The 24,987-nt window shown below is 43.7% G+C and overlaps 2 protein-coding genes across 4 annotated transcripts in view; one reads left to right on the top strand and one right to left on the bottom strand.

The window, feature by feature from the left end:
- Window positions 1-17,287, top strand: part of CIMIP7 (ciliary microtubule inner protein 7) — a 23,374-nt gene extending 6,087 nt beyond the window's left edge. The window contains exons 2-3 of the mRNA XM_081947750.1: window positions 13,207-13,284; window positions 16,718-17,287. Of these exons, the coding sequence (XP_081803876.1) occupies window positions 13,207-13,284; window positions 16,718-17,218 (579 nt within the window). The 3' untranslated portion in view covers window positions 17,219-17,287. The remainder of the gene's footprint in view (window positions 1-13,206; window positions 13,285-16,717) is intronic.
- A 4,767-nt stretch (window positions 17,288-22,054) lies between these two features.
- The window catches only part of KLHDC8B (kelch domain containing 8B), a 72,476-nt gene continuing 69,543 nt past the window's right edge, over window positions 22,055-24,987 (bottom strand). For all 3 annotated transcript variants that reach the window (XM_081935956.1, XM_081935958.1, XM_081935957.1), the window contains one exon: window positions 22,055-23,345. In XM_081935956.1, coding sequence (XP_081792082.1) covers window positions 23,149-23,345 — 197 coding nt within the window. In that variant the 3' untranslated portion in view covers window positions 22,055-23,148. The remainder of the gene's footprint in view (window positions 23,346-24,987) is intronic.

Here is a 24,987-nt window from a genome sequence, read left to right as displayed (position 1 = left end):
GATCTCACACTGCTGATTTTCTAATCAAAACGTTAGTTCTTATTTGTTTTATGCAAGGTAAAAAATGGTAAAGCCTGATAGGTACCAGTGGGGTTCTAATGTAATTCTGGAGCTGAGGTCAGATGCTACAGATAGGGATTCCAGACACTTAGTATTTATGTTTATTTAAAGTAGATGATTCTGTTCTTATTCCTGCAGCAATTCAGCATGACAATTTGCACGGGCTGAAAATTCCTGCTTTTAATAGAAGAGCATATCTGTAGCTCAGGGCTGAACTGTGGAGCCCTTGGTGCTGAGGTTGTTTGTTTACTTGCAGACATTTCATTACCTGACTAGGTAACATCAGTACTAGTGAGTGTGGGCTTTGCTTTGTATTTATAAACAGTAGCTTGCCCTACCAGTATTGATAGGGAAGTGGTTTTTTCCTTGGTAATTCCTTGATGGTCTGTTATTGTTTTCTGTTTGATTGTTTGCCTGTATTAATCCCTGCTTAACTGGGCATAGTCTGTTAGAGAGGCAGTATTCTGGTGTTTTTGTTTCCTTCCTAACTTTTACATTGTCTCTTGTGTGTGTGTAAATGTGATTTATCTCTATGTGTCAGTTGATAGCTGATTAGTCTAAATGCCAAGCATCCATGGGGAGTACCAGATACTCCCACGTAACACCACTCCTGCGCGAGCTGCACTGGCTGCCTGTGGTTTTTCGGGTGCGTTTCAAGGTTCTGATCACCATCTTTAAAGCGCTCCATGGCACAGGACCTAGTTACTTGCGGGATCGCATCCTCCCACATACATCCCTGCGGCCAATTCGCTCTCACAGGGAGGGGCTTCTCCAGGTGCCGTCCACTAGGCAGTGCCAGCGGGCAGCGCCAAGGAGCAGGGCCTTCTCTGTGATGGGCCCAACCCTCTGGAATGACCTCCCCCCCGATATCAGAACCACCACGGACCTCCGCTCCTTCCGACAAAAATTGAAGACTCACCTGTTCCGATTAGCTGGCCTCGCATAATTATAATTGTTATAACTGTTACCTCCTGGAAATATACTTTAACTGGTTTTTTAAGGGTATTGTTTTAAATTTAATTTGATTTTAGGGGTTTTAAAGCCATATTTATATTCTCGCTGTACAGTTCTTTTAATCCTTTTTAACCTCCTTCATATTTATATTTATATTTATATGTACTCACTTATGTATTTGCTGTGTGGACTGTACACCGCCCCGAGTCCCTTGTGGGAGAGGGGGCGGTCTAGAAGTGCGAAGAAATAATAAATAATAAATAAATGATAATAATCCAAGAATTCCCAAGTGCTTTTGGATTTAGCTAGGTCTAAGAGGTTCATTGTTTCCCAGTTGAAACTATGGTTCAGTTTGCCCATGTGCTGTGAGATTAGGGAGTTTTCATCATATCTTTTATTAGTTGATGTTCATGAATGCACTCTCTAGTTTTCTGTTTGTCTGTCCTACATTATGAGTGTTACAGTCTTTTATACTATAGTTGACTCCTGGTTTTGCTTATTGGGCTACTGGGGCTTTTGGATTACTTAGGATGCTTTGGAAGGCTTTAGTTGATTTGTGTGCTGTGGTGATGTTGTTGTAATTGTTGGTTGTTTCTGTCTTTGATGCATGGCACTGTTGTCCTTTTCATTGTCTGTGTTGGTTGTGCTACAGTGAGTTGAGAGGTCAGGTATTTTTTTAAATGTGGGTATCAATTTTGTTGGAAGATGTTATATAGGTAGACCGTTTCCTCCTCCTGGTGTTCCAGATTGCTTCAGTGCATTTATACTTAGTTGAATAATATTCTCACCCTAGTGAGATGGGCAGCATATAGATTAAATAAAAATATAGTGTGCTGAGGATGTTGTTAATAGTTTCATGTGTCTTCCCTATTTGTTCCTTCTTATTTGGACAAAGGTATCAGGGTTCCAAATAGCATCCAAAAGTAAATCAGAGTCCAAAGCAAAGGATTCCTCAAAGTTCCAATTTATTAAGAGAGCCACGTTGGCCCATCTGGGAAAACTCAAATCTGAAGGCTTCCCGGTTTTCCCACCCAGTTGAAAGTTCAAGATCTTGCCCCCACACCCACAAGGGCATCACATGGTCTAATCTCCCACTGCCATGCTGGCAGTTCCACCATCCAGTTCCGGCCAGGTGCAGAGACAAAGGATGACCTTGGCGTTCTGTAAATAATTTTTTATGGCTACATATCACCCAACTCCGTATAATCCCGCCTCCCATTTCCCCACAATAGAAAATGCATGGTAGAATAATAGAAAGTGTGGCAGGCCTGAGGTCCAAAAGAAAAGATGGCTGCAGGCCTGGCAAAAGGTGTCATCTACATACCAAACCCATAATTTAAGTTGTATGTGTGGGAGGACTATAGTTTCTAGATGCTGCCTTATAGGTCTCTTCTATGAGTCCCAAGAATGTTGATTCTCTGGTGTTCCTCTGATTTGTTGCTATAGTTGTCCATCAAAATGAAAGTTGGTGTTGAAGCAGAGGTTGATGAGGTCCAAAAATACCCCAGTGGATATTTTTTGGCTAGGTTAGATATTGTGTAGTACTGCTGCTACTGATTCTTTTACTATCTCTGGATTTATGGATGTAAAAAGTGCAGTGACATGAAATAAAACCATAATTTCGTTTTCTTCTATTTTTAGATTTTCGGCAGGCACTGTAGTGAGGAATTGATAGAATATTCACTCCCCTCTGTGAGAGGCCCAAGCTTTATATATATATATATATATATATATATATATATATATATATATATATATATATATATATATATATATATATATATATATATATATATATATATATATATATATATATATATATATATATATATATATATATATATATATATATATATATATATATATATATATATATATATATATATATATATATATATATATATATATATATATATATATATATATATATATATATATATATATATATATATATATATATATATATATATATATATATATATATATATATATATATATATATATATATATATATATATATATATATATATATATATATATATATATATATATATATATATATATATATATATATATATATATATATATATATATATATATATATATATATATATATACACATACATACATACATGGAAGGTCACTACTCCCTCTTTCTGTCTTTCGGCTTATCACAGAAGACCATGCAGGCAGAAAACCATATTTTTATTTTTACTGTTGCCTTTTTATATTTGTGTTGTAATTGTACTGATAAATAAATAAAGGGAGACTAGGATAGATATATTTCGAGCTAATTAGCTCTCATCAGCTAGCCATACCCTTACTGGGATTAGAACCCGGGCTGTATTATTAAGACTCCTGCCTAAGATATATACAGCCCGGGTTCTAATCCCAGTAAGGGTATGGCTAGCTGATGAGAGCTAATTAGCTCGAAATAGATCTATCCTAGTCTCCCTTTATTTATTTATCAGTACAATTACATATATATATATATATATATATATATATATATATATATATATATATATATATATATATATATATATATATATATATATATATATATATATATATATATATATATATATATATATATATATATATATATATATATATATATATATATATATATAATGTTCTTTTGTATGTTGTATTCCTGATAGTGATACAATTGGAGAAAGTGATAGGATGGGCTCGTGTGTTTTGGATGTCCATAGACGCAGAGGAGGATGGGTCCACAGCTTTTCACCTGCCGTTGTTCTTCTTTTGTGATTTGACCTTAGCTAGTTATGGAGTTGAAGGTTCTTGTCTAGCTTTTGTATCAGGTTGATGTGTAATCTGGGGTGTAGATTTCTTTGCCTTCCAGTAATTTGGCTTTTTTGTATGCAGTGGGTTCTGTAATAACTGCGGTTCTTCCTTTGCTGGGAAAATAGTGATGGTTTGGTCCTCCTTTAGGTTTTGAGGACTATTCTGTCCTCTGTTTTGAATACGTTTCTGATTCTGTGTTCTTCTGGTCTTCGGTATGATTGTCTGCCTTATGTTTTCTATATGTAAACTGGGAATATAATATACGTATATAAACAGAGCCCAGAGTCTCTAGCAATGATGATGTTCCCTAGTTTGGAAATGAATCATCTGCAAGCAAACCAACTCAAACCAAACAACCAAACTCAGAGAGACTCCGCACGTCCTGCTTTGACAGGAATTTTTCTAAAGATCACAGACTGTACAAAAATAACTCGGCAGTATAGGAACAGTTGTGGTGTTAAGTTGTAACCCCTAAAGCTGTGATGGCGAACCTATGGCACATGTGCCAGAGGTGGTACACAGCACCCTCTCTGTGGGCACGCAAGCTGTTGCCCCAGTTTAGTTCTGCCGTGAATGCGCGTACATCTCCCGCTGGCCAGCTGGTCTTCGGGTTTCTGCCGTGCCTGCATGGGGGGGCAGGGCACTTGCAGGGGATGCACACACATACGTGGGGGGGGCGGAGCATGTGCAGGGATGCCTATGCATGCAGGGGGACTTGTGTGGATGTGCGGGGAGTGGGGGGGCATGCACAGGGGGCATGCACGCATGCATTTTGGGGGCTCGGGGTCGCACGTGTACATGCTTTGGCCACTCGATCTGGAAAAGGTTAGCCATCACTGCCCTAAAGCATTACATTACTTCATAGCAATCCAATTAGACAGTTATGCTGTTTAATACTGGAACGTGCTTGTTAACATACCAAACATTCTTATTTCAAAACGTTTAAAGAAAATATTCCATGACTCTCTGGATTTTGAAGCCCATAATATCTAAAATATTTAGAAGATCATTCGAATCTGATATTACCAGAAGTACCAGAATTCTCACTTAAGGGAACAGAAAGGCCTATAATTTTGTAATACTATAAAACTTAGAAGCTTCTTAGATTTTGCCTATATTGATTTTGAGTGTTTACCAATTTTGCAAATACTTTTTTTTGCAAAAGAAAACAAGACTGTGTGTCTCAAACCTATTATTATAATGTATCTAATACAAAAAAACCAGAGAAATTTCCATTTGGAAAAAAGGGCTGAGCAATAAAAGAGATTTGCAAAAGAGTTGCAAATAGATCCCCTATGACACATGAAGGAGTGTATGGATTGCTGGAATTATAGTGAGATTGATAACACAAAATGCAGATAAAACAACATTAAGAGAATAATTTAGTCTGAACTTTGAAACAACAACATTTTCAATAGCCCTACCACCACATTTTCTGCTTGGTCTCCTTTTCAGATAGCAAAGAGGCTCCAGGGACTTGCACAATTATAAAGGCACTAAAATACTTTAAAAAACATTTTAATGGGTAACATTTCTTGAGAGGTTTTGCGGGAGGGAAGTTAACAGTGTTGTCAGTGCCTTTTAAAAGCACTATTTTGCTAATTCCTACCCTGAATCCAGGAGTGAAATTCGGCAAGTTCTGACAGGTTCTGGAGAACCGGTAGTGGAAATTTTGAATAGAAAACCAACAAATACCACCTCTGGCTGGCCCCACAGTGGGGTGGGAATGGAGATTTTGCAATATCCTTTCCCTGCCACGCCCACAGAACCGGTAGTAAAAAAAATGAATGTCACCACTGCCTGAATCATAATATAGCTTACTTGGCTTTTGTTACTGTCAGGTGTGAACCCAGCCAGAGATAAATGTTGACTGATAGAAGGGGTAAAGATCTTGAAGGCTTGGGGGATTCATGCAGCTTTGCATTTAAAGTATTTGAATTTTTTTCAATTAGAATAAAATCGGCTTAACGTTTTTTTTGAGCTTCCCAAAAAATAAGTAAGAATGCCCGCAATCATCCAAAAGTTGCACACCTGGGCTTTCTATGGCTCATTCAACAAATCATATTTAATTGGAATTATGTCTATACATGACAAGTGAAAACACTGTAGCTCAAAAATAGAATGGTTTGATGGTACCCACCATGGAGGAATGGTCACTGAAGATGGTGGAACATGCAGAGATGGCTAAATTAACTTCTTGCATTAGAGAAAAACAATGTCTATATTTATGGCTGACTGGACACCCTCTACAGATTTTTTTTAATGTAAAACAGAACAAAATGCATTTATGATTTATGATTAGAAAAAAAAACCCTATATAATAGAAGAGAATGAATTTGTCAGCCCTGCAGTTTTCTTTTGGATCTTTGGCCTGCCACACTTTCTATTATTCTACTATGCTTTTTCTATTGTGGGAGAATGGGGGAGAGGGGGGATTATATGGAGTGAGATGCTATGTAGCCAAAACAAAATTATTTCTAGAAAACCAAGGTCATCCTTTGTCTTTGCACCTGACAGGAACTGGATGGGTGGAACTGCCAGCATGGCAGTGGAAGATTGGACCATGTGATGGACTTGTGGGTGTGGGGGCAGGACTTTGAACTGGGTGGGGAAAACTGGGAAGCCTTCAGATTCAGGTTTTCTCAGATATGTCAACATGGCTCTCTTACTAAATTGGAACTTTGAGGAATCCTTTGTCTCGGACTCTGATTTATTTTTGGAGGCTATTTGGAATCCTGACAGTTTTTTTTGTAATCATAGTAAGAGATAACGTTGATGTTATGGTCACCTCAATATAAAAAAGATGTTGAGACTATGGAAAGAGTGGAGAGACGAGCAGCAAAGACAATTAGGGGACTGGAGGCTAAAACATGAAGAACCGTCGCAGGAATTGGGTATGTCAAATCTAGCGAAAAGAAGGACTGGGGTGACATGATAGCAGTGTTCCAGTGGTGGGTTGCGGGCGGTACACCCCAGTACGGGTGTACCGGTGCCTTCTGGGAGCAGTAGGCACCATTCTGGTACTGTGCTTCAGAGGGCCTGCCCACCTGCATTCCTGAGCCAACCAGACCATTTGCACATGCACAGGCAGCGTATGGCCCCTGTGCGACGCTCCGCCGAGTAGCTGGAGCGTCGCAGGCAGTGGGTGCGCACACATGTGCAGCACACATGCACGTGGTGGATACCCGGCCCTGTCACAGTGTACCAGTCGTGACGGGATCCGGAACCCACCACTAGAGTGTTGCAGTATTTGAAGGGCTATCACAAAAAAGGAATCATCCTATTTTCCAGAGCACTTGGAGGTAGGACAAGAAGCAATGGTTAAAACAAATCAAGGAGAGATCCAACCTAGAACTAAAGAGAAATTTCCTGACGGTGAGAACAAATAACCAGAGGAACTGCTTGTCTTTATAGTTGTGGGAGCTTCAACACTGGAAGCTTTCAAGAGCCATTTGTCTGAAATTCTGTAGAGCCTCCTGCTTGAGCAGAGGGCTGGTCTAGAAGACCTCCAAGGTCCCTTCCAATTCTGTTATTCTGTATTCTACACTTATATTTACTGCAAAAGAAATGGGAAGATTTTTCTTTCTATTTCTTTTCATTCTTTCTTTTTCTTTCCCTCTTTTTTCCCATTTCTTATTACTTTTAGTACAGTACAGTGGTGGGTTCCTACTGCTTCGGCCGAACCGGTAGTGGTTTGGCGGCCTGGATCGTTGGAACCGGCAGCAACCCAGGCCTGCTACACCCCTGAACTGGTTCCCCAATCTCTTCTCTCGTTGCCAGCATGTTTCTGTGCATGTGCAGTTTTCAGTAAACTGCGCATGCGCAGCAATGTGTGGCCGCCGCATGCACAAGCGAAGTTAGCAGCGCATGTGCAAAATGCCCTCTCTCAGCGAACCAGTAGTAAACCGGTTAGGAACCCACCACTGGTACCGTAGTAGGTTTAATGTACAGTGTTAGTTTGTATATAGTATCCATGAAGAATTTAAGACACTATGCAGACACTTTTAACAACTAAAACTCTCTACCAAAACATTTACATAATTGAAACCAACAGAGAAGCCACTGCTTATGTTCCATCTTGTTGAATTTACTGCCTCCTCAACTCTGACTGATGGGCTAAAGAAACCGAAGCTTGCAGGTGGCAGCCTTTGCCTAGAGTGGGAGTACACCTTGTAAAAGAAAAAGCAACGCCAGTAGAATATGAATCCGACTTTTATTTGTCAGTTGGCGAGTGTTTTCCAGCATCAATCACTGGCACAGTAAACGCTGCCATTGAATAATCATTTCTGGAGCAGGTTGATTAAATTCATCTGCTAACAGAGTGTTCCATGAAAGTGCCAGCTCATCGCCAACACCGGGGTTTATTATTCAGGGGCTGATTAAACTCTGATCAATTCCTGGAAGAGGAAAGATTCTCAGAGCTCAGTACTAGGCAGAATGCAGGTCATTCTCCATTTATGACCATCATAGAATTTCTGTCAGAAGTCATAATGACCCACGTTTATGACTTTGTTTTATAGCGGCCATTAAACAACTGGTGGTCATTTGGTGAATCTATTACTGTATTTTTCAGAGTAAAACACACCTTTCCCCACCCCCCAAAAAGAGGGTGAAAGTTTGGGTACATCTTATACACCAAATGTAGCCCCACCCACCCCCACTAGAGGCCAAAAACACGATGGCAATCCCTGTAGCTGGAACAGCCGATTGGGGGTATTCCGGCAGTCCAATCCACCCGCCAATCAGCTGTCTGAATCAGGCTGCAATAGGTGCTGAAGCTGACCTGGCTGGTCGGAGTTTGCAGCAGTAATCAAATTCAGAAAGCACACACGAGTAATTGATTCAGCAGGATTCAAAATAATAATAATATACAATACATTACCAAAAGCAGGTTTTTACAAGGTAGCAGTAAATACAAGCAAAACACAAGCAATTTTGCTTTCAGTTCTCTGCTAAGCCAGACTCCTTCCTATCTCCTCCTTGGTTACACAGAGTCCAAATAGCCCTTATTGGCTGACTTAGTTGCTATGCCTTGTTGACCTTGTTACCATGTGTCATCTGAATACTATGGATGCTGGTAGGCAGAGGCAGAACCTTAAACGTGCATCTTAAACTCCGGAGCGTCTTATACTTCGAAAAATATGGTATTCCTACGGGCGTTTTTTTGGTGGAAAGTAAGTGAAAAGGATGGAAACTATCAAATATTGTAAATCACAGTCCTGTGGCTGCAGAAGGCTACAACAGGCCATACAGTTCAGGGGTGGGATTCAAAAATGTTAGCGACCGGTTTTCTGCCCGGTTGCTGGGTGGGCATGGGCTACTTGGCTTCCTGCACCACACCACACGGCCCTCCCATGCTCCATTTTCAGTGACAGAGGCCCTGCGGGCCGGTCCTTTGCTATTTCCAGGGGGGCCCCATGGGCCAGATCTAAGCACCCACGGGCCAGAATTGGCCCACGGGCCTTGAGTTTGACACCACTGTCTTAAGCTATAATATGGTTTTGAATTAGTGTAATGTGTGAAGCAGAGGTGGGTTCCTACTGGTTCGGACAGGATCGGCCGAGTAGATAGTAACACGGACTGCCATGCCCCTGAACCGGTTCTATCAGCACCACTGTAGATGCTGCCATCTTGTTTTTTGCTTCTGTGCATGCGCAGAAACATTTTTTTAGTACTGTGCTTGGGCCTGTAGTGCACATCAAGTGTGCCCACACACTTCATGCAGTGCACACAGCACACCCCCTGAGCAAACCAGCAGTGGCAGCACCTGGAACCCACCCCTGGTGTGAACCTAGGCACCTGTGAAATAGTCAGCAAGCTGTGGTTTAAATTATTGTAATATTTTGTAACATAATGTGCAAATCCAGTCTGGAAGATATTTAATGGTTGTTTGAAAACCAGCAACCTTGTTAATGATTTTAAATCTGAATCTCAATCTCCATAATCTGGTTTGTACTGTTTATACTGCCCTGCCACTCAGTAGAAGATATTGTAACATTTGATTGTGTCGTAATGACTGCTAGGAAAAGAAACTGAAATTTGTATCCCTACAGTGTCTGTCTTCAAATCAAGCACTTGGAAATGTTTGTGTGGAATTGGATTTGACTAACTTTAGATCATCTTTCAAATGATCTAACTGGGATATCAAAGTCTGATACTTTCCCTTTTCCTGTTTATCTACGTAAACAGCTGGGTGAGGCCTTCACCGGTTCAGGATTTGATAACATCAGTATGCTGATGATACCAAGCTTTACCTCTCCAGGCTGCACAAATGAAGCTGTCAAGTTGCTGATATAGTATATGGAGGCTATTTGGGTCTGGATGGAAAAGAACGGATGGTGGCTCAATCCTGACACAAAACTGAGTAGCTGTGGCTGTTTGGCCCTGCAGATCAGGGATATTTAACACAATACAATACAATAGCAGAGTTGGAAGGGACCTTGGAGGTCTTCTAGTCCAACCCCCTGCCTAGGCAGGAAACCCTATACTGTTTCAGATAAATGGCTATCCAACATCTTCTGAAAGACTTCCAGTGTTGGGGCATTCACAACTTCTGGAGGCAACTTCTGTTCCACTGATTAATTGTTCTAACTGTCAGGAAGTTTCTCCTCAGGTCTAAGTTGCTTCTCTCCTTGATTAGTTTCCACCCATTGTTTCTTGTTCTACCCTCAGGTGCCTTGGAGAATAGTTTGACTCCCTCTTCTTTGTGGCAGCCCCTGAGATATTGGAAGACTGCTATCATGTCTCCCCTAGTCCTTCTTTCTCTTAAGCTAAACATACCCAGTTCCTGCAACCGTTCTTCATATGTTTTAGTCTCCAGTCCCCTAATCATCTTTGTTGCTCTTCTCTGCACTCTTTCTAGAGTCTCCACATCTTTTTTGCATCGTGGCGACCAAAACTGAATGCAGTATTCCAAGTGTGGCCTTACCAAGGCATTATAAAGTGGTATTAACACTTCACGTGATCTTGATTCTATCCCTCTGTTTATGTAGACTAGAACTGTGTTGGCTTTTTTGGCAGCTGCTGCTTCCAGTGTTTTGTGCAACCTAGGAGGTCATTCTGGACTCCCCACTACTGCTCGGAGAGCAGGTGGCAGCTGGGGGCAGGAGGACCTTTGCTTAGCTCTCGTGTACCAGTATGTTTGTTTGTTTATAGATTTAATTAATATGGCCAATCAATTCATACTACTATAAGCGGCCAGAATCACATTACATAACAATCAGAGGAGGGAGGGAGGGAGGGAGGGAGAGAGAGAGAGAGAGAGAGAATAAATGAATTAGAGAGAGAGAGAGAAAGAGAGAGAGAGAGAGAAAGAGAGAGAAAGTGTGTGTGTGAGAGAGAGAGAAAGAGAAAGACAGAGACAGGGAAAGACAGAGCAAAAGAGAGATAGAGAGTAAAAGAGAGAGAGAGAGAGACAGAGAGAGAGAGAGAAAAAGACAGAGACAGAGAAAGACAGAGAGACAGAGCAAAAGAGAGATAGAGAGTGAAAGAGAGAGAGAGAGAGAGAGAGAGAGAGAGAGAAAGTGAGAGAGAGAGAGAAAAAGACAGAGACAGAGAAAGACAGAGAGACAGAGAGACAGAGAGCAAAAGAGAGATAGAGAGTGACAGAGAGAGAAAGAGAGAGACAGAGAGCGAAAGAAAGAGAGAGATAGAGACAGAGATTGACAGACAGACAGATGATAGATGATAGTACAACTGAAAGTAGTCAAATAATCTGTTTCCAGCAGAGCTTTCTCAAATTGCCCAACAACCTTCTTAACAAACTTCTTAAAAAGGGAAGGCTGCAGATAGGACAAAACTGATTTCATCCTTGAAAGCTTCTCCTTAAATGATTTAAACACTCTGAAAGGAAACAATTTCATCATTTTTTAAACATTTTGGAGCATAGAAGTTCATTGACTTGGAAAAAAATAAACTTCTCTATGGATTTACAGTCGGCTAATCAAACGTTTGGCTGTCAGATCAATTCCATTAGCTTGGTCGCGCCTGCAGTTTGATCCAAATGTAGGAATTGGTCAAGTATGAATCACTGATGGTGTCTATGGGCTGTCTTGTTAAGCAGAATTTCATGCCAGTGTGTTTGTGTGACCTTGTTGCCAACAGATATGTATCATATATAATAGGAAGGTGTTGATTTCAAACATTCCAATGTGTTGCAGTTGCTTAGGGAATAACACACGTGGCACTTGTAAACTTGTTTCTGTTTTCTGCTTCTCTTAAGCACTTATTAGCTCAGGGGTAAAAGTGCTATAAATATCCAGTAGATTTCCCAAAAGGAAGAATACTCTGAGGAAAGTTTTAATCTTGCACAGGTAGTCCTCAACGTACGACCACAGTTGAGCCCAAAATTGATGTTGCTAAATGAGAACTTTGCCAAGGCTTTGCCCCATTTTACAACCTGCCTTGCCACAGTTGTTAAGTGAATCACTGCAGTTGTCGAATTAGTAACGCAGGTGTTAAGTGAATCTGGCTTCCCCATTGACTTTGCTTGTTGGAAGGTTGCAAAAGGGGATCAGGAGACCCCCGGGGAGTGAAAATGTGAGTCAATTGGCAAGTATCCGAATGTAAATCACCTGACCTGCAATGGTCATAAGGGTGAAAAAATGGCTATAAATCAGTATTTTCAGTGTCATTGTAACTTTGGTCACTAAATGAACTGTTTTAAGGTGAGGACCAGTGGTGGGATTCAGCCAGTTCGCACCTATTTAGGAGAACCGGTTGTTAACTTTCTAAGCAGTTCGGAGAATCGGTTGTTGGAAGAAATCTCATTTTGTTTTTTCCCACTTTACAAGGCTAATCCTGTAAGGAAGGCAGGAAGGAAACATTCTGGTGTTGTTTCTAGCCTCATCTTTATTGCCCTGCTTACAGAAACCGCCTCTCCGGTTAACCTTACTACATTGTAACAGCTAATCGATGTGAGTGGCGTTGAGTTGGCCACACCCACCCAGTCACATGACCACCGAGCCCCACCTACCCAGCTGGTCATTAGGGCAGAGAACCGGTTGTTAAATTATTTGAATCCCACCACTGGTGAGGACAACTCTATTCACCATAACACAACTCCAATGTTGGTAGACCTCGACTCAACCATTCATTTAGCAACCGTTCGAGGTTACAACAGCACTGAAAAAAGCCATGGCTGGTCCACAGACCTATGGCTGTTTCAGGACTGCCATTGTCATGTGATCAAAATGCAGTTGCTTGGCAACCATGTATTTATGAAAGCTGCAGCATCCGAAGGTCATGTGATCACCATTTGCAACTTTCCCAGCCGGTTCCGATAAGCAAAGTCAATGGGGGGGAGGGGGAGCCGAAATTTGCTTCACAACTGTTGGATTCACTTAACAACTGAAGTGATGTCATGTCGTCTTTTATTTTTTTAAGGAAACCCCTTCGAAGCACATATTCTCCAAACATGACAACCGACAGGCCTTCCCAGGAACAGCGACGTATTTTGAGCACGTGAGTATATTTACAGGGCGGGGCAAGGGGAAGATTCCAAATCTCACGTTTCTCTTCTCTTATTGTAGAAACAGACAGCAATACAATACAATACAATAGCAGAGTTGGAAGGGACCTTGGAGGTCTTCTAGTCCAACCCCCTGCCTAGGCAGGAAACCCTATACCGTTTCAGACAAATAGCTATCCAACATCTTCTTAAAGACTTCCGGTGTTGGGGCATTCACAACTTCTGGAGGCAAGCTGTTCCACTGATTAATTGTTCTAACTGTCAGGAAATTTCTCCTCAGTTCTAAGATGCTTCTCTCCTTGATTAGTTTCCACCCATTGCTTCTTGTTCTACCCTCAGGTGCCTTGGAGAATAGTTTGACTCCCTCTTCTTTGTGGCAACCCCTGAGATATTGGAACGCTGCTATCATGTCTCCCCTAGTCCTTCTTTCTATTAAACTAGACATACCCAGTTCCTGCAACTATTTAGGGCTTGGTTATTTCTTGAAAAATTCTCGCGTCACTCACCTTCCTTCGGCAGCTTCTTGGATTCTCTCAGGAACTGCTATCACTGGTTGGATGTCCTTGTAAAAGCAGTAGCCAAGCCATATAGCTAAGCCTCTTAATTGCTTACAGCTTCAAACTCTCTCCCATTGTGGGCAGAAATCAGTGGTTTTGGGGGCCGGGATGCTAATGGAATCTACTCAGTGGTGAGTTGCAGGCGGTATGCCCTGGTTCGGGCGTACCGGAGCCTCCCCGGAGCACCAGGTACCGTTCCTGGTGAGCAGCTGGAGCGTCGCAGAGGCTTGCGGAAGCATCGTTGGCAGCTATGATGCATGTGTACGCCATGTGTGTGGGCGCGCATCGGGCACATCCATGTGGGTGACGCCAGGCCCGTTCCAACCGTATCAGTTGGAACGGGATCCGGAACCCACCACTGAATCTACTCGATGTGTTTTTCTTTGGGTTGGCTGAGATCACAGGTAGTCCAGAGGTGGGTTTCTACTAGTTTGGACAGGTTTGGCTGAGTATATAGTAACTCTGCCACCCACGCACCTGAACCGGTTCTATTGTTGGCAGCGCCATCTTGATTTTTGGTTCTGCCCATGAGCAGAACAATCTTCATTGCAGAAATGTAATTCTCCCCCCCCCTTTCTAATGTTCTGCGCACGCACAGACCTTTTGAAGTGTAAATGTGCACACCGAAGTAGCGTGTAAATAGGTGCACGTTTTTTGTGCGCCGAATCAGCAGTAATGCCGGTAGCAACCCACCCCTGAGGTAGTCCTTGACTTACCACCACAATGAAGCCCAACATTTCTGTTACTAAAATGGGCGAGTTTTGCCCATTTTACATCTTGCCACAGTTGTTAAATGAAACACAGCAGTTGTTAAGTGAATCTGGCTTCCCTCTTGGTTTTGCTTGGGAGAAAGGAGCTTTTTCAAGAGGCAACCGGACTTTTTGTTTTTTTCTTTGAAGACGTTTCGCTTCTCATCCAAGAAGCTTCTTCATCTCAGAGGATGAGCTGCCCTGAGTTGAGGAAGCTTCTTGGAGGAGAAGTGAAACGTCTTCAAAGAAAAAACCAGAAAGTCCGGTTGCCTCGTGAAAAAGAATCTTTGGGAGAACCAGGAACTGGATGACTGAGCATCTCCATAGGCATTGGGAGAAGGTTGCAAAAGGTGATCATATGACCCCCGGGGACACTGAGACAGTTGCCCAAGCGTCCGAATTCTCGTGACCATGAGGATGCTGCAGCTGTGGAGGGAAAAAAGGTCATAAGCCACATTTTTGGTGCCTTTGTAACTTGGGTCACTAAATGAACTTGTCAGGGTTCATACCCATAATGAACAGAACTCCGAGGCAGATAGATTCCTCAAAGAACAGTTTTATTGGATATATCATATTGGCAAAAGGCTGGTTGAAAACCGACTCTGAATGTTCCCATGGTTTTCACCTAATTAAAAGTTTTCTCCCTTCCCCAAACAAACAGTCACATGGTCCAATCAAGGTGCCATCCGGTTGCCTGATGACTTCACTCCTCCTCTCTCTGACCACCTGTGGGAATGTCCTTGGTTCCCAGGAGAAAGTATTTTGCTTTGGCTACAAACCTCCCCAGCTACCTCTATTCCCCCCCCCCCTCTGCCTCAGCTCCAGTGTGGCAACACTGAAGCCTTAAAAATAGCCTCGGTCAGGTCAGCTTCAGGGTTGATAGAACTGTTGTAAATCAAGGACTAATTGGTCACCCCTGTTGCAGAGGCAATTTTCTTTTTTCTTTTTTGTAAAAAGTTTTATTTTTTCCTTTCCATATACATTCACAAATATATAGTCTCATGAGTACTCTTAATAAAATCAAGATCACGCGATGTGTTAATACCACTTTATAATGCCTTGGTAAGGCCACACTTGGAATACTGTATTCAGTTCTGGTCGCCACGATGTAAAAAAGATGTGGAGACTCTAGAAAGAGTGCAGAGAAGAGCAACAAAGATGATTAGGGGACTGGAGGCTAAAACATATGAGGAACGGTTGCAGGAACTGGGTATGTCCAGTTTAATGAAAAGAAGGACTAGGGGAGACATGATAGCATTGTTCCAATATCTCAGAGGTTGCCACAAAGAAGAGGGAGTCAAACTATTCTCCAAGGCACCTGAGGGTAGAACAAGAAGCAATGGGTGGAAACTAATCAAGGAGAGAAGCAACTTAGAACTGAGGAGAAATTTCCTGACAGTGAGAACAATTAATCAGTGGAACAGCTTGCCTCCAGAGGCTGTGAATGCCCCAACACTGGAAGTCTTTAAGAAGATGTTGGATAGCCATTTGTCTGAAACGGTATAGGGTTTCCTGCCTAGGCAGGGGGTTGGACTAGAAGACCTCCAAGGTCCCTTCCAACTCTACTATTGTATTGTATTGTATTGTAATATTTATCTGTTATCTTCAATCTGTTTAAGCATTCAGAAAACATAATCAGGGTCACTTTCTTTCCACCCTGTACATCCATCTTATTTTGCAACAATTCTACTCCTTCTTTCTTTCCAACCAACCTCCCTTCTCTACCTTCTCCTTTGCTCCTCTCCTTCCTCTTTTCTTCTTCCCCTCCCTCTCCCCCCACTCCTCTCTCCTCCTCCTTCTTACCCTCTCTCCTACTCACACCACCCCTCCCTTACTTCCTCTCCTTTACCCTTTCTTCTTTTCCCTCCTCTTTCTCCCTCCTCCCGTTGTTGCCCTTGCTTATTTTCTTCTTCACTCTGATGGGTTTTCGGGGTGAAATTCCAGCGATCCCGGTCTCATATTTACATAGAAATATGTTTCCCCCGAGGCTCTTTTCAATGGTCTCCACAACTTGCTTGATCTTCATCTTTGGTAACTGGTATCCTTTTTTTAATATTTGGATTAAACGTAGCTTGTTTCGGCAGCGCAAGTCTGAACAGGTTCCCCTTGTTTTATGGCAGGGCTTAGGGAGAAGGAGAATAGAAGGGAGTCTTCACAATACCCGGAACATGATTGACTGGGTCCCCTTGAAGGAGGAATTAGAACGTGACAGGCCCCTTCACTCGAGTTATCAGTACGACTTCCACTCCAAAGGGAAGGTTCCCCAGCTCTTAATCCAACACCACTTCCAAAGGCAACCCCTTCAACGCACGCCCAGCACCACCTACCAACATACCTACAACAGCTACGGTTTGCCTCAAACCATCCCCAGCATACTCCAAGAGCAGCGGTTGGCCGAGGAGCCCAAACCGAAAGATCCCGAATCTGCTGTTCTTGCCTCCAGTGAGCCTAGCGCTCTGGCCTCCGAGGACCCTGCAGCTCCTGCCTCCAGCGAGGCTACGGCAACGGACCCCACAACAGCCCCGGAAGCTGTCGCTCCGGCACCTGTTTCTAAGCGTCCTGTGTTTCTTCTTCCACCCCGGCTGACAGTTTTTGACTGTTTGCACTGGCATAATTGTTGATCGCCCACCCGAAAGGTTCTTTTTCATTTGACTGAGGAAAATGAAATGCTCTTTTGTAAATGCTAAAAGTGAGAGATAAATAAATAAAATCTCGCTGGACTGCAGGCTTTTTGCCACAGTGGAGAATATTTCGTAGCTCACCGTCAAGTTCTGCCCAGGTTAGAATATTTGCTATGAATGGCAACAGGGAGGATCCTGTCAGTTTTACGTGTTACGTTTATGTGTTATGTTTTCAAGCACACTTCCTTGGACAATTTTCCTAACAAAGGAAGGGCATCTTTATTTAAAGAAACTATTTTCGTGAAGCTTGTTGAAGCTTATTTGTAGCATGTAATGTCATCACCTTGTATTTCAAAATAAATCATTGAAATAAAGTTGTTAGGGCAGGAGAACTGGGTAAGGAAAGCATTCAGGAAAGGTAGCAGGCACAAAGAATGAGCGTCAACGTTTGCGAAAGAGAAAACTTCCTTCTCCTAGAATGATCTATCATTAGTGACTTTGAACTTTTCGTATTTCGTATGAATAGATGGATAATAATCACACTTGTTAGATTGGATTTTAAATCAGCCAGGTCTTGATTGGAAATGTCACGTGTTCATAACCTATGGCCCTGATCAGTGACGTGCGGTGAGGTTTATGGCTGGTGAGGCTGGTGACGTCATCAGGAAGGCGGGGAATGGGACCACGTGTGCTGGAGGCTGAGGCTGCCTCCACGATCCCCAACAGCAGCTGCTTTTCAGTGCTTTTCTGTGCGTCTGGCATTTAGGACATCCGGCTATCTACCTAAACGCCAGACGCACAGAAAAGCACTGAAAAGCACTTCGCCTCCAAGCCACTTCGTCTTGATGATGTCGCCGACGTCGCTGCTGGGCGCGGCCGGCCGGAGGTAACCAGAGTGGCACCGAGGGGTCCGGGCGGACGAAAGAGCGAGTGAGCGAGCGAGCGATGGAGGATCAGGCAGCCTGATCCTCGGTCGCTCGTCCGCCGGACTGCCTCGGTGCCACTCTGGCAACTTCCGTCCGTCAGCTGCGGCAAAGTCATCAAGCCCCTGCCACTTCTGGACGTCTATTGCAGTCGCGAGGAGCGTGCAAAGTACAGCAGAGGCAGGAAGGTTATTGGCGCTTCTGAGAACCCTCCTGCCTCTGCTGGTTGCCCAGCTGGCACCGCCCCACGCTCGCTCTTCCTCCCTCCTCTTCCTCTTATATATATGAAACTCCCTTGTGGATATTATTATTATATATTATTATTTCATGATGAGAGGTGAGGCTCTGCCTCCCCTGCCTCCCCTGACCGCACGTCCCTGGCCCTGATAGTGAACCTATGGCATGCATGCCACAGGTGACACACGGAGCCATATCGGTGGGCATGCAAGCTCAGCTCTGGTGTGCATGGGTGCGCCAGCTGATTTTTGGGCTTCCTGGGCTCAAAACAGGCAGTTTTCGGCCTCTGGTGGGGTTCCGGGAGGGTGGGGAAAGCCGTTTTTGCCCTCCCCAGGCTCCTAGAAAGGCTCTGGAGCCTGGAGAGAGCAAAAAACGGGCCTTTTGGTCCGACTGAAAGTCTGCAAACAGGCTGTGTCTGGCCTCCGGAGGGCCTCCGAGGGGGGGAAGGCCGTTTTTGCCCTCCCCAGGCTCTCAGAAAGGCTCTGGAGCCAGGGGAGAGCGAAAAACAGCTCCGCCGTGCCATCACGTGCCAAAAGCAGGGAGAGGTCGGAGGTGTCATGCACGCATGCAGGATGGCACATAGAATTATGGGTGTGGGCACGCGTGCGCACAAACCCTCCCACTCCCCCCTTTTGGCACGCGATGGCAAAAAGGTTAGCCATCGCTGACCTAAGGTATGCATTAAATTTTTGTAGGCCACCATTTTTTTTTTGAAGTATTTCATTATTCTCTCCTTAACATTATAGTTTGAAATTGGAAATTAAGGAAGTATTAATAGCAAAATCTTGTAATCCATGCTTGCGCTATGACATAAATATACCCAATCCCAAGACCCACATTTATGAGGTATTATTAACAGATGATATGATGTAATCCAGTGTTGGCAAACCTTTTTGGCACCAAGTGCCAAAATGGGAGCGCACGCGCAAGAAGGCCGAGTTTCCAGTTTCCGGCGTGCACATGTGCGCCAGTCACCTAATCTTCCAGTTTCTAACATCCATTCATGTGCAAAGACCAGCTGGCCAGTAGGCATGCACATGCTGTAAACTGGAAGCTCAGCTGCCCGGCATGTGCAGGCTCGCCATGGAACTGCTCTTCCGGTTCCCGGCACTCCCGTCTGCCCAAAGACTGCTTGGCCGGAATCTGGAAGAGCAACAGGCAATGGCTGGCCTGCCCGGAGAGATGGTTTGCGTGCCACTTCCGGCATGTGTGCCATAGATTCGCCATCACTGATCTAATCTGTTCAATCTTTATATCTAAGGTCTAATGATTGCTAGCAATAAGTTCATATACTGTTGGGTATGAATTGTGTATAGCTGAAATTATGCTATATTTTGAGTGTAGCGTTTGGGTCCAAATCCAAATATCCTTAAAGAAGTGAAAACCAAAACGTGTAGCCATCGATTTCAGGGTTGGCTTCAAGCTGAAGATGGACCTTGGTAGCCTGCTTTCTAATTTATTTATTAATTAAATTATATGTCACCCATCTCTGTCCCAAAGGTGCTTTTTCAAAGAGGCAACTGGACTTCCTGGTTTTTCTTTGAAGGCCTTTTTTTACTTCGCTTCTTCAGCTTCTTGGATGAGAAGCAAAACGTCTTCAAAGACAAACCAGAAAGTCCAGTTGCCTCTTTGAAAAAGCACCTTTGGGACAACCATGACCCGGATGACTGAGAATCTCCATAGACACCCAGCGTTGCAGTGATTTTAAAGCTTTCTGGTGGCCACGTTTTCATTCTCAATCATAGGTTTCCTAAAATGCAATTCTAAAATGCAATTACTTAATCTGCGCACCGTAGCTCCTTCAGTATGATTTTAAGAGCCTTTGTCATCTTGGACCTAGATACAATACAAACATATCTCAATGAGATATTTCTACGGTGTGCCTGGGATACTGCCTTTATTTTACTCCCAGCCGCTATATGAAAAAAAAAAAAAAAAGCTTTCGGTTGTCCTTATTCTTACATCCTCCAAGGGCAGCCTCAAAATTACCTTGGCTTGAAGTCAACGGATTGCAGTTCACTTGGCACTGTTATATAGCAGCTGGGAATAGAGGCAAGATTAGCATCGACAATAAGGATAGCAAATTTCACAACCATAGTTTTCTGCTAACTCAAGACTGGCCGTCTCAGTTTAGGGGAGTACCAGGACTCCCAACATGTTTAGAAGCCTTTTTACAATTTGGAATTGTGGAAATATGGGGTTTTAGAAGTGGGGATTGCTTCATTTGAACATCCTCCTCCAGTAGCTGTGGCCCACCTCTGATTTTACTTGAACACTCAAAAGCCAGAACTAGAGAAAGAACACCCCGAGATGGGAGCTGAGGACATCTTCCAAGTTTACAATCACATAAAAGGTAAATGTTTCCCTTGCCCACTTGTGCCCAACTCTAAGGGGCAGCAGTGCTAATCTCCCTTTCTTAGCCAAGGGAGCCAGCGTTATTCTGTGGTCATGTGGCCAGGATGACTATATGAAGGACAAGGAACGCTGTTAACTTCCAACAGAAGTGGTACCTACCGTATTATTCAGACTATAAGAAGCACCGGAGTATAAGACGCACCATGATTTTGAAGAGGTAATTTTTTTAAAAAAAGGTTTTTGCACTCTGCAGGCCTCCCAAACCCTCTGCACGCCTCGTTTTTTGCAAAAAAAGGAAAAGGGGGAGGGTATGCAGAGCTTTGGGAGGCTTGTAGAGTCCTCCTGGGGGCTGTGGGGGGGGGGCAAAAATGAGGAAAAAAACGGTCCATTTTGTGCAAAAAAAAGGGCATGCCGAGGCTTTGGGAAGCTTGTAGAGGGGCCCTGGGGGCTGGGGGGGGGGGCAAAAACAGCTTGGCCTTTGCTTGCTTTTGCCCTCCCCAGCCCCCAGGAGCACATTGCAAGCCTCCCAAACTCATTTTTGCAAAGTGGGTAGAGTTTCGGTAGGCCAAAAATGCTGTATTCAGTGTATAAGACCCACCCAGATTTTCACCCTCCTTTTCTTATACTCCTAAAAATACGGTATTTATCTACTTGCATTTTGCATGCTTTCAAACTGGTAGGTGGGCAGGAGCTGGGTCAAGTAATGGGAGCTCATCCCAACGGCAGGATAGCTCAGCGGCTAAAGACACTGAGCTTGTCAGTTTTCCAGCTGCCAAACAATCAATGCTGTCAAACGGGCATGGCTACAATGGGGATCATCACAAACCCGTGCTCATGACCAGAGCATTCCAATCACATACATATGTTCATCTGAACACGTAAATTAAGATTTTTAACGAACTGCTTCATCTTTTGATGAGAATAGGCTGGTTTTTGGATGAAGATGAGCATGAACCTAAATTGCAGGCCAATCTGGACAGTTACAAAGTATCATCAGAGGGGGTATTCTACTGGTTTGGACTGGTTCACCCAAACCGGTAGCGGAAATCATGGGTGGCCCCACCCACTTACCCCGGCTCAGTAAATTCACTTACCCGGAAGGTAAGTGAAAACCACCCTTGAGTATCATGGGAGCTACAATCCACCGTCTTTAAGATCATAAAATTGCCTCCTCCTGGTCTAGAGAATGCAGCTGAGCATTTAATAATGATAAAAATAGAGAGCTTGTAACACAGGAAAGACACTGCAATGGTAATGTCTAATCCAACATTGAGTGAGGATATAAACCGACACTGAATGAGACAGAATGCCAGGGGGGGGGGAAATCCAGATTTTATTGGCGTGAGGTGCTACACCACCTCCTAGGCACTGAACTAGAGGGCACCTTATGTGCTACATGAGACATAGAGAGAGTTAGGAACATACCACATGGGGTGCAACGGCTACACCCAGAGTCCTAGAGTCAACTCAGCTATGCAGCAAGAGAGGCATCAGCCCAAGGGTAGCAATCACAACTTGAAGCCAAAGTACTGGAGTAGCTGCTCCACGGGGACAGCACTTCCGGTTACCCTTCCCCAGGCCCAGCTGAAGGAGCGTCGCCGTCTTTCACAAATAAGAGACAATCTATGCTACCAAACAGGCTTGACTAGAAGGTGAGTGAGCTTTGTGATGACTTCATTGCAAATGGATCTCCCAAACTCAATCAACTCAGGTCATCTCTTACCCCCCTTTTTTGGTGGACGATGAATAGTGGGGTGCTATATATGAGTCTTACTTATACGGCAATCACGATCTGCAGAGTAGCTGAGCCACAGAAAGGGGAGGGAAGATCTTCAAGCTAGAGAGCTTCAACAAAACCAAAAAATAAAAAATAAAATAAATAAAATAAAATGACCGTATTGTTGTGGTGTATTGGCTTTATATTCTATTGCAGTGGAATATAAGTAAATAACCAAAAAGGAAGAGGGTAGAATTGGAGCGTTTTGCTTGATGAGGCAATCGTGCAGCCGCTTCGATCAGAGTTCCCCCAGACCAAGCTCAAATTCCCAATCCTGTTCCTTTGGAAAGCTATGCGAAGACATCCACAGCTGCACATCAAAAGAATCAGCCGCGTCAAACCTATTTTGTCTCCCCCCCCCTTGGCCCGGCCCGGCAGTCAGAGCCGCTAAACTGCTTGACCCCTTGCCTCGCCTACAGAACAGACTGCTCTGGTCTCTGAGCTACTCAATGCTTTGCAGAGATGAAATGAGTTTATTTGCAGAGCGGCAAAAGGAAAAGTCACCGCAGCAGGCCTCTCCGTTGGCAATAAAGCTCTATCTCGCTGCTCCCTCCTCGCATGCGAATGCTGTCGTCAACAGGCACTTTTGAGTCCTTCTCGGTGCTGTGTGGGGGAAACCTTCTCATGGCAACGTTCAATCAGACCTCTTCCTGTAAGCTCAGGGCCTCCACTGCACCGCTGGGGCCTTGTGCCACCCCTCCAATCAGAAACAGCAAGTTGGGTGCCTCCAAGCTAGCACAAGAGCAGCGCCCGGTAGGCATGGAGGGCAAAGGCTCCCATTTCTTCTTAGCCAGGTTAAATCCTTCCGCAGATCCCAGAGGACTTGACTGATTCCCTAGAAGAAGAAGAAGGAGAGAGAAAGATGGGTGAACTGAGAGGCAATTTCCTTTACCCAACGGAGACTTGGCTGGCATTTGTCTCCGACTGCAGTGCCACACACTAAAGGCATCATAAAATCACACACTCTGTTAATTAAAAGAGAACTGCGCAATTGAATTCTACCAAGCCAAATATCTCCCAGAATATATTTACTGCCAGGCATGTCTTGTTGCTGAAACGAAGGATTTGACAGGATGCAGGGTGCTTTGGAACGCGAGAGATTTCTGCAAGCTTGGAGGCAAAATTAAAGCCGGAAACGGTGCGGAGAGATCTGGGCTCACTTTCTCACAGTAGATCACATTGCCAATGCCACCGGCCCTGCCTGCTGTAATTTTCTCCTTGAAAGCCAGTGAGACAGTGCCAAGGGATTCAGGCTGTGCATTTTCTAACATCTGTTTCAAATCGGATCTTTTTGCATTTATTTCTTTCACATGAAGGTAAAGGTTCCTCTCGCACATCTGTGCTAGACGTTCCCGAATCTAGGGGGCGATGCTCATCTCCATTATAAAGCTGAAGAGCCAGTGCTGTCTGAAGATTTCTCCGTGGTCATGTGGCTGGCATGACTAAATGCCAAAGGTGCAGAGAACACTGTTACCTTCCCACTAAATATGGTTCCTATTTTTCTACCTGCATTATAACATGCTTTCGAACTGTTAGGTTGGCAGAAGCTGGGACACGTAACGGGAGCTCACTCCGTTACACGGCGCTAGGGATTCAAACCACCGAACTGCCGATCTTTCTGATCGACAGCTCAGTGTCTTAGCCACTGAGCCACTGCGTCCCCTTTATTTCATATAGAGAGTGCTTATATTTTAACTTTAGAAGTTAAGTTGTGTAATATAGATTTTTTTGTAAGGTCAAGGAAGCCAGAGGAAAAAAACATACTGTTTGTTGTTATTTTCAGTGGGGGGCAGAAGTCACCCACAGCAGCTCTGCTGTGATGGTAACTCTCCACAGTAAGTAGGAGATATTTTCATTGTGGAAATGAAGAACAAAATTTATCTATATTTCCTTCAATCTAATAAGAAAAAAAAGGAGGGGGGTATTGTAACAGGGGATTGGGACAGAAAATGAGCTACAGGTTCAGCGCGAAAGGAAGATCCAGGACTATCCATCATACAATGTGCAGCAGCTGCCAAAAAAGCCAACACGGTTCTAGGTTGCATCAACAGAGGGATAGAATCAAGATCACGTGAAGTGTTCATACCACTTTATAATGCCTTGCTAAGGCCACACTTGGAATACTGCATTGAATTCTGGTCACCACGATGTAGAAAAGATGTGGAGACTCTAGAAAGAGTGCAGAGAAGAGCAACAAAGATGATTAGGGGACTGGAGACTAAAACATATGAAGAACGGTTGCAGGAACTGGGTATGTTTAGCTTAAGAGAAAGAAGGACTAGGGGAGACATGATAGCAGTCTTCCAATATCTCAGGGGTTGCCACAAAGAAGAGGGAGTCAAACTATTTTCCAAGGCACCTGAGGGTAGAACAAGAAGCAATGGGTGGAAACTAATCAAGGAGAGAAGCAACTTAGAACCGAGGAGAAATTTCCTGACAGTTAGAACAATTAATCAGTGGAACAGCTTGCCTCCAGA

The sequence above is a fragment of the Natrix helvetica genome (assembly GCF_964273705.1).
Source record: "Natrix helvetica genome assembly, chromosome: 1".
Taxonomy (NCBI): domain Eukaryota; kingdom Metazoa; phylum Chordata; class Lepidosauria; order Squamata; family Natricidae; genus Natrix; species Natrix helvetica.
The sequence above is the reverse complement of the archived record's forward strand: the minus strand, read 5'-3'. Positions and strand labels throughout refer to the sequence as shown.